A 16311-nucleotide genomic window follows, 5' to 3' on the forward strand; every position below is an offset into this window, starting at 1 on the left:
GTGCAGCTCACAGTGCTGGGAAGCGTCTGGGAGAGGAGTCACTGGGAAGATTAAGGGGAAATCACCTGAGGCGAAATACTTGTGGCTCTTAAAATGTTTTCTTTTCTTGCAGAAAATACATTTGTCCAAACGTTTCCCACATGGGCTGAAAAATGAGTTTCTGCACAGAGTGTATAATTTCATACCTGGTAACCAGGAGGTGAAATGCATGTTAGGAATGGGAAGGGAAACCTCTGTTCTGGGAGCTGTGCTCCATAAGTCCATGTGTTTTAGACTTTTAGTCCTCTGCCCCATCCAGAACTCTTACAAGAACCTCTGCTTGTTTTCTTGTTTCCCCTGTCTTTGTTTTTGCCATGCAATGCTGCTGTACCTGTGCCAGCTTGAGGTGTTATTTCCTCATCACCATGGGAGCATCCGAACAGCAGTGCTGATCTCAGGGAAGTGGAGAAGAGGTTACCTGCTACAATGAAGCCCTTACATTTTATTTTTGTCACTTGGAGATCAGTCAAGGACAAGGCCCAACACCCACAAAGCCAAAGAGTAACACTAAGAGGTGATAGGGCCAAATCTTCATCTCGGAGCAGAAGTATCTGTGTTGCTGCCCATTGTGTTCCCAGTCCTTGCAGTTCATGTCCAGTGGTTGCATTAGTGGATGGATGTTTGGAAGGATATCTTTGCCTGGCAGGCTCTAACCACATAAGCTATGGTAACCCCATTACATTATTGTGGTCCCACCCTCTCCTCTGCTTCAGGGTAAAGGACTCTTCTCCTTTTCAATGTCAACTTGAACACCCATGCCCAATCCTTCCAAATAAGACTTTATTCTCAGCTTCTTCCAGCTTCTTGCTTTGGTGTCCCCTCATCTCAGAGCACAAAGAAACCCTTGAGCTGGCAGGAGAAACTGCCTCTTTTGGCTTGAGATCTGCTTCCCAAAATCACAGCCAACCTGGCTGAGTCCTGACCAAGAAGCAGCCTTCTCCAGCCCCACTGATTTCTTCCATTCTGAACTCCTAATCTTAAAATAGCTTGTAAGTTTCCTTATCTCAGCTGCCTAAAGAACTGCATATCTTCTATTACAGAATCTACATTTCTCTTGCAAGCCACTTCAGTTTCTAACTTCCTTAGCAGAGTTCTTTCTCCAGTCAGTTTCCCACTTAATTAATCCTTTGCCAGGTTGAGTTAACAGCCCAGTAATTAGCAGCTCGTTGGTGTCACTGAAGGTCAGAGGAACAACCTTATTTGTTTAGAAACCCCATATTTCAAACAGTTTCCTTCACACAGCTGAGTTGCATGCTTTCCTTGTCTTGCTTTTTTCCACAACCATTTGTATTTGCTCCCATTTTCTAATTTTATCAGCAATGAGTGAATAGGATGGGAAGCCTTACTCTTTTTCCTGAAGCCTTTGTGACTTTTTAGCTGGAGGGAGACAGCTGTGCATGTACTTGTGGTTCTAGTTTAGCATGTGAGGTCTGGTTTGCTTTTTTCTGCCAGTGACCGCTCAGCAGTCCATGGCAGACACTGACACAGTGGGTATTTTAATAAGTTGGATTATAGTGCAGAGCATGAATGTGTATTTGTAAGGAGTTGAAAAATATAACTGTCTCGATAAGTACAAATCCAAGAAAGTTCCTCAGGCAACCAATAATTGTCCAAGAGCAAGAAATTACTGAGTCCCATCAATAGAAAGGTCTTATGCAAAGACCAAGCCTAGACCCAGAACAGAGTCTCAACCACAATCACAGAATGTCCAACTCCTGGCTCCACACAGGATCTCCCTCATTCTGGCTCACATGCCAGAAACTGAGGCACCAGAATCACTGCTCCTGCCTTAAAGACTCAGCTCTTACCATCCCCCACTTCACCAAGGCAGGTGGTTTCCCCCTACACCTGCAGAGATTGGGCAAACTGAAGGATCTGAGTCAAGAGCAGGAATGGGAAAAGGTAAAATTTATCCCCATTCTTTCTGGTACAGAGCTGCCTGGCTGGGACCAAGGAAGCCCACCTCCTGCTGAGCTCAAAAGCTGAGGTATGATGGAGAGTTATGTAAAAGGAGATGATACATTGGGGCAGTGGAAAGAAGTGAGCTGCTCTTCTCCATATGAACATCACATGGACCTTTGCAAGGAGCAAGCGCTGGCTGCAGCCACTGGGTGTGCACAGCAACTCATGGGAGCCACCTTCCCTGGGTGCACTGCAGATGTCCCTCATGATACCTGAGGCAACAGCAGAGCATAGCTGTTGGCACAAAATGTGGCTTTCTGGTCGTTGCAGAGATGATCTAGCTTTCCACGTGATCATAAATGCATTGCAGGTGTCTTCCTTTGAGTTAGGACAGGCTGGGGAGCAAGAAAGAAAAGGAGGGCCTATAGGTTAATGAAACTTCAAATCCTTGTTACAGCCTCTGGCAGTGCATAGTTAAAATACTTCATCCATCCTTTTGCAAGCAGAGCTCTGCTGGGCAGCACTTACCACAGGGATCCTCAAGTCTTGACCTTCTGGCATTCCTCCATGCTTCTACTCCCTTCTATAATTTCCTGTGCTCCTTCACCTCTTCTCCAGACCTTGGTGACCTCTGTGATCTCTTTATTCTTTGTTTCACATCACTTCTCTTGCATTCATCACAGACTCCTGTAGGCAGGGAGGTACCTGAAGCATACATCCATTGGTGAACGCTGTAGTGATTTTAGGGCTGTTCAGTTTTGTAACCTGTCTGTAGGAAAACGTAGTCAGTACAGGTGTCAGAAGTGCTGGATGTGTGGGAAGTGACACAGGAAGTGTTGTGAACAGCCCAATAAAAGTGCTGTGAGATATAAGGTTATTATGTTATTATATCATATATTAATAGTATCTTTGCCATATTCTCTCTGAACACAGTGACTTTTTTGAAGTGGCTCTTGTTTTAATGGTGAGTCTCTCTGTATGATCCCCCTCTGTTGAGCATCATGAGCTGCTGGGGGGCTTTTGCTGCTCCCAGGGAAGAGATCGCTGCCCCATCCTGACACTGACAAATGGAGCCCTTCCATTTGTTATGCTTTCAAACTAAGGCTGGCCTGCTGTTTCTATAAAGGAATGTGCTGGCTTCAATATCCACCTCCGAAAAGGATTTGGGGCAGCAATGGCCCTTCAGGCAAATTCACTCCCATTGATCAGCAAAGCACCTGACAGGGAGGGAAGAGGAGGAGGAGGAAGAGGAGGATGCCAGCTGCCCTGCCCAGGCTGCACCATGCAGCCATGTGTAAGGACTCCAGGCCTTACTCTTTCAAGCCTGTGCCATGGACTGTGACTCGCAGCATCCTTCTTTCTATAGTGAGGATGAAGAGTGGTATCTACAGAGCAAGTCAGTGCCCTGCTCCCTCACTTCTTTGTTTTATTAAAGGAGTTTTGAGTAACAAACATTGCAACCCAGTGCAGCTCTTTTATACCTCAATTTCTTTCACCATCTGCACTCTGCTCTGATAAAGGACTGATTGACTCTTACATCTCATTTCTTATCAGCCTTCCCTGGCACTGGTCATGCTGCTCAGTCATGTACTGCCTAGAAGTACTGTCAGCCTGGTTTCCATCATAGAAAAGCTTCCTAGACTTAACCAGGAGCAACTCTTCCTCTTTGGTTCCAATTATAGAAATAATTTCCAGATTAGAAATATTCACCCTCTGGCTGCAGTGAAATAATTTGAGTGCACACCTGCTTGCAGGCCCCTTTGATTTCTGTGGGCATATTTCATTCATTGTCTCATATTAAAGCTAGAGACTCTTTTAAAATCCAATATACCATGCAGCGGTTTTGATCTGCAGGGACAACTGTGGCATTGGTAACAAGAGGATGCAAATTGCATTTAAAACTTAACATGTATACCCATTTAGGCTTTGTTTTGGATGCTGTCCCCTTGTGTTGTTATTTCTCTCTTCTTACGTGAAATACGTCTGTTGGAGGAATAGGTTCGAACAGGTTGCCCAAGGAGGCTGTGGATGCCCCATCCCTGCAGCCATTCAAGGCCAGGCTGGATGTGGCTCTGGGCAGCCTGGGCTGGTGGTTGGTGACCCTGCACACAGCAGGGGGTTGGAACTGGGTGAGCATTGTGGCCCTTTTCAACCCAGGCCATTCTGTGATTCTATGACTAAATATGCCTTATTTTGAAGGAACTTGGGTCACTGGAGCATGATGCCAAGAGTGGGGGCTGAGGGGTGAGGGGAAGGATGGAGGTGAGTCACCTCCAAGATGGTATCAGGTACTAAAGGCTGATGCTCTGAAACCGGGCCCCTAATGGTGTTCCACTGCTCACAAAAGACAAATGAAGATGGATGAATATGAATTATCAGTTTTCTTCTCATCAGCTTCTACAGCAATGTAGCAGGTCGGATGTCATGCCAGGAAAATGGTAATTTATGACCCGAGCAACATTTACCAATTAAAGTGTTACTTGAGAAGTGTGTTTTGCCAGCCTGCTCTGCTTTGACGGGTGTTACTGAGCAGCACTTTTATCCCAGTGCATGTTTAGTGTGGTTTCTGTTTTGTTCCCTCTTGCTGGCTGAGGGCTCAGTCACACCATCAGAACGTAGCACATAACCCATCCCTCGAGGTGTTCAAGACCAGGTTGGATGGGGCTCTGGGCAGCCTGGTCTGGTATTAGATATAATATCTACAAAGAGGTGCTTAATGTTTAGATGACTGTAATGTAGGAATTAGCTCCGTTGCTTTCTCCCCCACACACACTTCAGAACATGCACAAGTGCCCAGGAGAATATAGAGGTTGAAGCAACTGTTGCTCTGGAGTCTCTAATCTATTCTCTCTCTTCTTCAGAGGAGGCTGCTGGGGGAAGGAAGAGATTAGTGAGGATATTTCGATCCCCACCAGCTTCAGCTTGCAGGGTAAACACAGAGAGTTTCCACGCCATTGTCACGTTAATTGGTTCACTGCTTGATCCAAAGCTCCCTAAAGTCAATGAAAGTTCCTGTTCTTTCCAACTGCTTGCATAAAACGGGCAGAAATGATTTTCCCAGTGCAAGCACAGCAGTTCAGACCTCTGTCATGGGGTTTTAACAGCCTTCTCTATCAGAAAGAGTGAAAGCTGTGTTAAGATTTGGGAAAAGGCTCAAGAAGGTGCAACTCGGAGAGCTCTGGCAATGCTGGAGGTGATGTGGTGGTGGATGGGGCCATTAGAGAACCCTCTGAGCTCTGCCAAGCAGAGTCTCATCCAGGTTTTCTATTTCGTTCTACAGAAGAGGGGAGAAAAAAAAGCAGTTTTTAAGGCTGGGAAGGGGACTGCTGCCCTCTTATGGCTTCCGAGGTGCACAGCAGGGGAAGGGGCTGAGCCCCCTCCAAAGGTATGAGGGGCTCAGAGATGAGCCAGTTCACCCAGATTTTAGGAGTCCTAAAGGGCGAGTTTTCTTCTAAAAGCAAGAATATGGAAGGGTTCTGCATGTTATCAGTGAGCCCTGCTTTGGCACTGCTCGGCTGCTGCTGTCACAGTGTGTTCTCCAGCAGCATTTGCTGCCCACAGCTCAGCTCCCTGTGGAACATCAGTGTTACTCATAGGAGTGTCTGTCACCACACAGATCCCAAGCTGCCTTTATACTCAAATAGACTTCACAGGTCTCATTTGCAGAGGACACACAGAGGTTGTGCATTTATCCCCATTGGTGTGACCAGAGCTGATGTTCTGGGGATACGCTGCCACCTCTCCCTGTGCTGGTTTGGAGCTCTGCCCCATATGGCCAAAAGGCTGATACTGACTTTCAATGCTGACACTTCTGTAATAAAAGCCATTACCGCATCGGTGGCTCTTGATTTAGAATGGTGGTGGTTAATTCTTGCAGCTCCCCCACGTGCAGCAGTTTTAAATAGCACAAGCTGGATGGTTCTTTAGCAGAACTGCTCCTGGGGGACAGGAATTGGTTTTATGGGCTGTGCTGTGGCTGGTAGCAGTGCTGAACAGCGGTGCTGTGCTCTGCTTTCTGCTGCTGAGGGCTCTGACCACGCTGTCACTAAGAGATGTCAGCATCAGGCGTTATACTGTGTGTTATTAACTCTTTTCTGTTGCTGCTAATTGTTAAGGTGGTTGGTAATTTACTGCATGTCAAGGATCTTGTGTGCTTTCCAAGGAAAAAGCTGCTGCTTTTTTGGCAGTTTTGCAGCAGAACTTCTCCATAGGGTGAAACTTTTAAGTGAAACATGGGACTAAAAGAGATTTGGGAGAAGCAGGAAACAGAGCTGCTCAGGTGATCACCTGCTACCAAATCACCCTGGCTGCAGGGCTGGGATTTGCCCCACTCCTTCCCTTGGCCTGGCACTGCACCTCCACTGCTGGCAGGTGATGAATGGGTAAAGCTACTCTGTTCAGATAAGGTGGGAGCTTGGTGCTGACAGTGCTTGCCCTTTGCTTCTTAACCTAAGGGTAAGTGCCAGAATCTGCTCTTGTGAGGAGAAGGAATGTGCCAAACAGCTCCATTCATTCCCATTCTGGCTGGCAAGAGCCAGACCCATTCCTTCTTTATATCCTAAAAGCAAAACACAAGGCTGGCTTGTGTTGCACTCTCTTTTTCCTTCCCGTCTAACAGTGCAGTGTCAGCCCCCGCATCATCTCCTCTTATTAAGCTTTTCTTCAGGTAATGGACACCTGATCTGCCTGGCTCTATGCAGACAGCAGCGCTCCTTCCCACGCCCCAGCACCCTGCAGGCAGCAGCTCTGCACAACAGGAGCCCCGAAGTGTTGCAGATCCTTTCCTTTTCCCAGCAGGAGTCACCTCTGACATTGCTCTATTCCACCGACTTCATTTCTCCTCGAGCCAAGTGCCTGATGGCAGCCTAAGTGCGCTGCCTGATGGGCGCTGGCGTGGTGCAGCACTGACAGATGCATGCTGAAACCGTGTGAAACATTTTGCAGCCAAAGCAAAACTGGCAAATGTTTGACTCTCTGCCAGCTCAGCTCGTGGGTGCAAAACATCTGATACTTGAACTGAAATGTTTACAGCAGGGAAAGCCGTTCTAGGCATGGTTCTTGTCAGAGAGAGCAGATAATGGCTCTCATGGCACTGACCTGTCCCCATTCCCCAGGTCCTACAATCCCTGTTTTGTGTTTCTCTGCTCTGCCCTCATAATGCTTTTGGATAAAAGCTGAAGATCCTCCTCTTTGGTTACTTTGAAAGAGCAAAGCAGTAAAAAAGCATAATGCTTTAATCCCGGAGCTTTATTCTTTTGACTTAAATAGTGAGAAGTCGCCTCTTGCATTGCATCTCCTCCTAGAGATGCTTTTCTTCACGTGTGAGCATCTCTTGCATCATAGGCCAGATGCCAAGTACGGCTGTGACAGTCCTATTGCAAAGGAAAACTGTGCAATAAAACATTGTTCTTGTAGCTGCAGAGGTAGGAGAGAAGGAGCAGAAAGTGCTGGCTGCTCTGCATGGTGCTCATCTCCAGGACTGTGTGCACAGAGCAGAATGTTGCAAATTAAAAAGGTAGATGTGGGGCCGCTCTGCTGCCTTGCATGGGCCATTGCCTTGCTGCTGCAGCACTGCACATAACTTCAATCTGAACACAAAAGATCGGTCGGGATTGTCCATATTAAACAGTCATTTTATTTTAGACCATCATTTTGGCGATGTCCTTAAAACAGAATGACGTCTTTTGATGCGTTTTCAATTGGCCTTTCCTGTTCCTTCTTCTTAGAATATCTTGCATGGTCATAGAAATAGATGATAACGATAGTAACGATGTTGAAAATGATGCTAAGCAGCAGGATCCAGTAGGAGTAGGAGTACCTGTGTTTAGATCCGACGTCACCCAGCTCCAGAGAAATGCATTTGATGGCCAGCTCCCGAGACATGCCATTGCCTTCTACGTTGATGGGAAAAAGTATCATAACCAAAAGAGTGAGGATTCCTGGGAAAGAAAAGCACAACTGTTAGAGGTGGATCTGTAGGATTATGTTAGAAATACTTGCATTGAGCAGCTCTGTAAGTTGCTACTTAGGAATATTCTCAGAATCACAGAGTGACCCAGGTTGGAAGGGACCTCAAGGATCATGTAGTTCCAACCCCCCTGCCCGGCAGGGCCACCAAACATACACCTTTACTAGATCAGGTTGCCCAGAGCCCCGTCCAACCTGGTCTTGAACACCTCCAAGGACGGGGCATCCACAACCTCCCTGGGCAGCCTGTTCCAGGACTGCTATTCTCCCTATGTTGGTGTGAATGCCTGTGTTCATATAAATATGAATCCAGTATTTTTCTGTTATTAAAATCTGAGGGTGTTTAAAAAACATCTGTACTATCTGATGAAAGAACCCGGTGCTGTTGGTAGCTAAAATTAATGGATTCATGCTGGCAATCCTTAGCTAAGGTCAGTGAATGTCATTTTTTCACTGAATTTAGTATTGATGCGTGTAATATGTTCATTCCTCAGGTGACTTGCAGGTGGCTTACTTGGTATGACCCCAAATTCATGGGATATATGGTGCAACAAGTGGATGAGACCCTGAGCAACCTGCTATGGGCTCAGTGTTGGCAGTGCTCCGTGCAAGACCTTGGGCTTAGCAACCTATGGTTCTTTCCTACCCAGCTTTTTCAATGACTGCGATGAGCCAAAATGAGATCTCTTACTGGATCTATGTCTGTTTCCCACAGCCTCCTTAATGTATGTTGAGTTCTGCCACTTTGACATTTAACCAAATGCTGCTTTTATTTCTTTGCTTTTGTAGTGCTAGCAGAGATATAACAAATGTCCATTGGTGAAAGCATTCCCACCCTTCCCTCCAGGTATCACATATTACCAATGCTCCTGCTGACATTGGGTCGGGATTTAACAGGGAGGGCACTGGGATTTCAGACCATCTGGTGCAAAGATTAAGAGCCTTCAAGACACACAACAAACGATGCGTGATTTTTCATCAAAAAATGCCTGTGGCAAAATCAGCTTCTAGGTCGTAGCTCTTAGAGTGCAGTCAGAAGTAACTGCGATCCTCAGCCTGCATGTGGGTTACTTTCTCATTAATACTTAGTTTGGCAATCCCATAATTCTTCCATTTTGGGTTAAGGCTTACAGCCTGCAACTGCAGAAAGGTGTGTTAGGAGCCAGCTGCAGGGAACTGGGGGCTGTGCCCCCCAGGAGCTGTTTGGCAGAGTTCATGGCTCTGAAACTCAGCATCTCCACCGTTATTATTTCTTTCTTCTTAGGGAACATTGAAGCTAATTTTGATCTCTGCAAGTGCTTTTTTAGAGAATGAAATGCATTTTACTGTGACTCAACCCCTCTGTCCATCTTCCCTTTGATGTTAATGTTGTTTTAGATGTATTTGGTTCAACACAGGTTTCAGACACAAAGCTGCAGTCCATCCTATTGATGAGACCTTAGAGGCCTATTTCACTAGGCAGGTAACACAGGAACTGTTATGCTGTAAATACCATGAAGCAGTGGCACAGAGCCTTTAAGGCTTTACGAATTGCTCTGTAGTCACATCCAGCAGGGACACTTCTCAGTTCTGCTTTAATTCTGCATTCACCCAGAGGGTGGTGACGCACTGTTCACAGGTTGCCCAAGGAGGCTGTGGATGCCCCATCCCTGCAGGCATTCAAGGCCAGGCTGGATGTGGCTCTGGGCAGCCTGGGCTGGTGGTTGGTGACCCTGCACACAGCAGGGGGTTGGAACTGGATGAGCATCGTGGCCCTTTTCAACCCAGACCATTCAATGAGTCCGTGATTTGTTAGTTTTTTCTGTTCTCCTTGGTGTGTGCAGGGAGGTTGGACCAGATGGCCTTCAGAGGTCCCTTCCAACTCAGTCCTATGAGCACATTTTCAATTGTTTCATTTTATAAGTAGTTCTTAATGAGAATACAGAGTTATCTGCATGGTGAGCACAAAGTAGTCAGCGTGGGCACATTACTCACCACTTATAGAGTTCCAGGTGTAGACTCCGATGGGTCCCAGGAAGGTCTGGTAGGGGTTGCTCACAGTGTTGGTGCACGTAAAGCCGGCGCTCAGGAGGGAGCTCAGCAAGATGAGAACCAGAAGCACAATGATGGCTGTGTTGATGCCTTTTGTTCCACTGCTTCTCAGAGCATCCACAACTGGGAAAGAGGAGGTGCCCAGGGTGTTTAAATGTGCCCAGCAAATCAAGGGTTATTGACACCAAGCTAATTGAAATTAAAAGCTAATAACCAGAGGTTTGGCTGAGCTGTAGAGATACAGCAGGAGCAATAGGTTTGGCTATAGCATATGAGCCCAAATCTGCAATGGGATGGAGGTATCTTAGTCTATGCCTACTAGTCCATCTGGCACACAAACCTAACCTGGGTTAGGTAGCAAGCTCCAGATTGCTGCAGTCCTTCTGTGCAGGTTGTTGCTGTTTCTGTAGCTGGCCAAATGCCCTTGGTACATGCAGTCAGTCTCTTCAGGACTGTAATTAGTTTTATTGTTTTGCCTACATCCTTCCAGTTATTTGGTACCTATGCTGATAATGCAGCACACTCAAAGTGTAATTGCAGTAGAGCTACACTGAAGCATAGTATCCTCCTTTCAATTTAAAGCTTGAGAAGGCAACTGTAATGCGCCTGAGGCTGCCTGAACCTATAACAGATCTGACATCAGCGCTGTCATGCTCTGCTCAAAGAGGCGTTGTGATAGACGGCCATCTGCAGGGAAACTTCCCTTTGTGCTGCTCTTCATGCAAAGCCATTACTACAGTGTTCAGCTACCACGTAGACTGGGGGAATCATAGCAGTAAAAAGAACAAAACCGTAATAAACAGCCATAAAAAGGAAATAAACATTCGGAGCAAAAAGAAGAGCTGCTGGAAATAAATTAAAAGGAGAGCTTTCAACTCGTTTAGTGTTTTATTCTTAGTAGAAGTTAATTTCGGTTTGAACAAATGGCAGGTAAGCATGCGTTGTGGAAATGAGATGCAAATTTAAGCAGTTCTGCTAGAAGAAAAGGAAAGACAGGCATTCAGGAGGCATCACTCAAGGAAATGGAGGTGAGCGCAGTGCAGCTGTACTGGTGCGTGTGCTGAAGCAGCCTTACTGCTGCTGGCTGTTGCCTACCATGAGAAACACGGCTGGGCCAGAAGCAGACAGCTGTGTATGATTTCCCTCTGGCAGCATCCCTTAAATTTATCCCTGGGAAGATCTCCAGAGCTGATGGCTGCACCCTCTCATTGCGCTCCTTCATTCTGATGGTAAGCCACCATTCAGGAGATGTACTTCTGCCAGGCTTCACCTGTTGCAAGCATTCCTGCAGCAGCACAGAGCTGCAGGAGGTTTGAAATAAAATGCAACTTTTGTGGCTGCAGACGTTGTTCCAAACAAGACTGTGCAAACTAGAGGACTTCCCAGTGGCTGATCTGGTTGAATGTGACAGAGGTACCCTCTGTATCAGGGTAAAACAGCCTGAGTGCAGAGCGAAAGCGCAGGGCTGTGCCTCCAAAAAGCCCTTCAGATTTCCCTGTACCTCCTTTTCCTCAACCCCGTTTCCTGTAAATCTAGTATGGTCAGATTGAATTTCCCAAACTTTTACAGAGCTGTGTGTGAATGGCCTCAAGGCTCCACGCCAGCCCTGAGGCCCGTTCCAAGCAGAGCTGATCTGGCAGCTTTCACAGCTCTATCATCACAACACAGAATGAATTGTTCACTTAAAAAAAAAAAAAGAAAGAAGAAAAAAGGAATTCAGCCTAACTTTCCACTTGGCACAGGGTCCCACCAGAGCCCTGGAAGCTGATGGGAACTTTGCTGAATAACCAAGTGCCAGCAGCTTTCAAGTGTTTGGTCTGTATTTTAAAAGGTAGAAAATGAATAAATTCCTCTGTCTCATAGTGAACTTCAGAGACTTCCTGGAGTGCTGCTGGTTGCTCATTGCTGGGCTCTGGGTGTGCCTCTGCACCTTGCTCACTGCTCTGTGGGTCTGACTTGGAAACAAGCACGGTTGTCACTGTGTTGTGTGAAAAGGTGGCTCCTTTCTGAGGTTAATCTTTAAAGCAACTGATGGAGACTCTAAGGATTGAAGTTGTTAGATATAATATCTGTGTTTGGCCACATTCTGAGCATCCCCAGAGCCGCTGGATGAGCCCTGATATTTCATTGCTTTGTTGAGTTTATCCATCATGCACTTTGTGCTTGTAGAATCCATATTTGTTTGTCTTTCATCTTCAGGCTTTGAATTTCCTTTTGATGGTGTGGTATCTGAATGGTAATATTGTCTTTGCAAAGGCTCAGTGTCAAATGAGAGGCATCCTACTGTCTTGGGACAACCTATTTCCTATGGTCCTATAGGAGCTGGTTGCCCAAGGACGTTGTGGATGCCCCATCCCTGCAGGCATTCAAGGCCAGGCTGGATGTGGCCCTGTGCAGCCTGGTCTGGTGGCTGGTGACCCTGCACAGAGCAGGGGGTTGGAACTGGATGATAATTGTGCTTCTTTTCAACCCAGGCCATTCTGTGATTTAAATTTAAAATTAGTATGTATGCAGGTCTGTGAAGCATCTCTCCTGTTTTAGGAATGCACAGAATCCTACTTAATACAAAACATGGCAATCATGTCTAGTATAGAACCTAAGAATTAATTCTAAATGAGCTCATTTTATCTTGGAGACGTGCCCAACGTAGCTAGTGAGGGATGCAGGCATGTCCATATTTAGAGCACTCAGGAAGCATCTTCCCAGCAGCTGTTGAAAACAACGAGCAGCTCCTGAAGCAAACTTGATTTACCCATCTATAAATGGTGTATATGTGAGAACTCCGATGACATTTCCTAAATGATGAGCACAAAGATTTAAATCTGAAGGAAGACAAACAACACTGACAACTAAACCTATATGGACTGTGCAAAAAACTGAAATCCCACAGGGCTGCTTGGCAGTGCCCAGGTCCTGGGGTTTGGTTGCATCCATTGCTTTGCAGGCAAAGGCAAAACATGCCCCAAACTCCTGCCAGCCTGCACCTTCTGCTGGCCCTGCCAAGCTCCCATGGGCAGAGTCCTGCTTTATGCAGCACCCTATAGAAGTCAAAAAGAGCCTGCCTGCATGGAATGCTGCTGCACTCACCTCTTTCATTACAACACAATAATTGCAGTGTGAACTGAATTCCACAGTATAGCTCTGTCACATTGCTAATTTGGGTGCCTCAGGTGTGATTTTTATACTAAGTTCAGGTGGGAGAGAACTGGGAACTGTCTGGATGTTTAGATCAGCTGTGCTCTGCCTGGGAGGGTTTGTCTGCTGGTGGTGGTGGGACATCTCACAGCCTACCAAAAGACAGAAAGCCTTCTTCAGGTTTCAAAGCTATTTGACCTACTCTTCCAAAAGACAGCAGTGTTTCTTCTGACTGCCTTCTCTGCTCTCTCACGTGTGCTTGTGTGAGTGTTGTGGCTTAAAACCCAGAAACTGAGTGCAAATCCTTGTACTCCAGAGCAGCATCCAGGCTTAGCTCAATTGGGCTTTTATGAATATTAATATTAATCACAGAATCACCAGAACTGAAAAGGACCTACAAGATCATCCAGTCTAACCATCCACCCATCACCAATAGTTCTCTCTAACCCATATCTCTCAACACAATGTCCAAACATTCATTGAACACCTCCAGGATCAGTGACTCCACTACCTCTCTGGGCAGCCCAGTAGTATTTCCTAACATCCAGCCTGAACCTCCCCTTAATGTCAGCAGAGCTCCTTGAGCATAGAGGTAGTTGTGCTGAACTGAGATCAGTATGCAGCCTGTGGTTGCATTTGGTATGCATCACTTCTTGTTGCTGTTCTGCTTTTTCTCATGCTTCCTTTCTCATACTAAAGTTTTCCACACTTGAGTAATAACTTTCTCCAAGGCCTTGCTAGGTAAGCCCTATTCTTTTTTTCCCCTAATTTTTTGCCTTTATTTTTTCCCGTGTAGCATCTCTTTTCCCTTGTCTCTCAATTGTTCTCTATGTAACTTTTCAACCATTTTTATTATTTTTCTCTTTCTGGTCTTAATTTTACCACTGAGGATAAATACCAAGAACAGCAAATATTAAGCAAGGCTACATAACAACAAATTATGACCAGCCAACAGCTTTTTGCTGAAGTACTATTTAGGATTCTCAGTCTAAAATCGCGGAGCCAAAGAGCCACCTGGAAAAGGTGTGGTCACCTGTGCCTTTGGTGGGGAACTTATAAAAGGTGACAAGCTACGTCATAACGCATACTTCACACATGAGTGTTTAAAAGAAATGAGCGAGGATATTCAGTTCAATAATATCACTTAGGAATGGGATGGGGTTCTCTTGAAAGAAACAAGTATTTTCCTTCAAGTTCAGGCCTGGCAGATACATATACACCGTCTCTGTCTAAATTAGCTTTATGTGTTTTGCCCTTCTCCCTTGAGCGATTTCAGAACCTATCTCTATAAAAATGATGTTAATTTGATCATAGGCAGGCAAAATGTTTTAAATCAAATGATTAATTCAATGTAATGAAATTTAAAGGAAGCCAAATTAGTTTTGTATGCTTTTAATGAAACGCTAATAGAGTGTTGCTTTCCTGTTTGTCGCTGAAAGCTTCTGGAAATTAAAATCTGTGTGACACAAATTCTGATCCTGTATCCTTTCCTCCTTTGGAGGCATTGGCTGAGGCCACAGATCACCAGGAGTTGCCATTGGTAGCAACACTCCAGCATTTGACTGCCTATCTTGGGTCTTATTTCACACCACTTCAAATCCTTGAGATGGTTTATAGATATTTTCATGGAAATTTTCATTAAGGTTGCAAAAGGCCTCTAGGATCCCCATGTCCAACCCCATCCCATACCACGCACACTGACCATGTCATTAAATGGAACCATGGGGTCATAAGGGTTGGAAAGACCTCTCAGATCCCACAGTCAACCCCTGTACTCCTGGTGCCACCCAGGCTGTCACCCACCACCATGCACTGCTCCTTACCTTGGAAATTGCTATCTGAGATCTGCAGCCCCTCATTGATGACCTGAGCGCAGGTCACTTGGAAGAGCCCATATGTGAGGCTGACAGTAGTGGTTGAGTTCTCTCCTCCAGAGAAGCTGACCTCGCTGTCCATCCACCCCTGCGTTCCCAGAACGGCACAAATGATGACAAAGGATGCAACGCTGGTCAAAAAAGCACCTCCATACATCAGTGTTTTCTGTCTGGTTGGCATTTTGGCTGGTGGATTTTCTACAGTTTCAGGTTTTCTTTCCTTCGGCCCTGTTGGGTATAAGGTTGTTCCTCCCTTTGCTCCCTGGAACCTGCTCTGTGTGCAAGCTTCAAGTTATCCTGGTAAACTTTAAGCAGGCAGCAGCAATCATAAAAACGTAAAATAACTGAACTTTGATCTGGAGAAGAGGCGTTACCATGGCTGTACCCACACAGCCCTGACACAGAGGGGAGGGAGCAGCCACTGCCAGCACAAAACTTACTGTTAATGCAGCTGTGCCCAAGGAGGAGATTCCCACGGCTCCCCTCCCGACTCCTGAGCAATTCTGGAGCCCAAATAAAGCTCCCTGACTAACTTTTCTGGGTTTCTCTTCTCCCAGGTAACTACTGATAGGATGAGAGGTCACGGCCTCAACTAGCACCAAGGGGGGTTCATCTTGGGCATCAGGAAAAGTTATTCTTGCACCGGCACAGGATGCCCAGGGAGTGGTGGGGTCACTGTCCTGGGGGCGTTCCAGAGCCATGGGGATGTGGCACTGTGGATCTGGAGTGGCCTGGGGTTGGGCTTTGGGATCTGAGAGGTGGTTTCCAACTCTAATCTCTCTCTGAATCTATTCATGTGTTTTCTTCTGGAAGGTTGGTACTTAGCCTGGAAACAGTTTTTGCTATCTCCACACCCAGCCCCCTTTGGAAGCAAGTGGTAGATTCTGATTTCTCACAGTGAAGATGGATGGGTGTTCTTTTGCTCTGCTGACTCCCATCTTTCTTAACAGCTGCATTCCACTTTTGGGCCCTCTCAAATTCTTGATGCTGTCTGTGACAGGACTGGGCTACTCTGAGCCATTTCAGGGTTAAAGACTTTCCATCTAGTATCAAAAAGTTATTTTTTTCTAAGGAAATGCTATAAATCTTTATTAACTTCCATACATTTGCGCACAATGCCTATTCCCTCTTCCTCCTTTTTTTGCTTGTTTGGGCTCTGTTAAGTTCCAGTCAATTTCTCTAAGCATCACTTGCTTTAGATGTGTAATGATCTTTGATTGCACTTCACCAATGGGGCTTTCAGCCTTCAGCTCTTGTTCAGCTCAGACATGAAATATGCATTATTTGCTGGTTGCCTAACTGCTCTACAGGGAGGAAACAAACACCTTAAAGAGGGATTCATTTCAGTGGGCTGGTGAATGTG

The 16311-nt window shown here is 46.0% G+C and overlaps 1 protein-coding gene across 1 annotated transcript; it reads right to left on the minus strand.

The window, feature by feature from the left end:
• Positions 1–7167: 7167 nt before the first annotated feature.
• On the minus strand, positions 7168–15254 carry CLRN3 (clarin 3). Its single transcript, XM_015867624.3, has 3 exons — positions 14898–15254; positions 9883–10062; positions 7168–7880 (listed from the first exon to the last, which is right to left on the minus strand). The coding sequence occupies exons 1-3, from the start codon at positions 15127–15129 to the stop codon at positions 7606–7608; spliced, it is 687 nt and encodes a 228-aa protein (XP_015723110.2). The 5' UTR covers positions 15130–15254; the 3' UTR covers positions 7168–7605.
• Positions 15255–16311: the final 1057 nt, after the last annotated feature.

Source organism: Coturnix japonica, chromosome 8 (genome assembly GCF_054131305.1).
Source record: "Coturnix japonica strain WE chromosome 8, WE-NBRP24, whole genome shotgun sequence".
Classification (NCBI taxonomy): domain Eukaryota; kingdom Metazoa; phylum Chordata; class Aves; order Galliformes; family Phasianidae; genus Coturnix; species Coturnix japonica.

What these genes read in the sequence shown, in the direction of transcription:
- CLRN3 (XM_015867624.3), bottom strand. Translation starts at nt 15,129, where the DNA reads ATGCCAACCAGACAGAAAACACTGATGTATGGAGGTGCTTTTTTGACC. An exon ending in CTCAGATAGCAATTTCCAAG is followed by an intron (nt 10,063 to 14,897) that starts GTAAGGAGCAGT and finishes CCTCTTTCCCAG; the next exon opens with TTGTGGATGCTCTGAGAAGC. An exon ending in CACCTGGAACTCTATAAGTG is followed by an intron (nt 7,881 to 9,882) that starts GTGAGTAATGTG and finishes TTTCTTTCCCAG; the next exon opens with GAATCCTCACTCTTTTGGTT.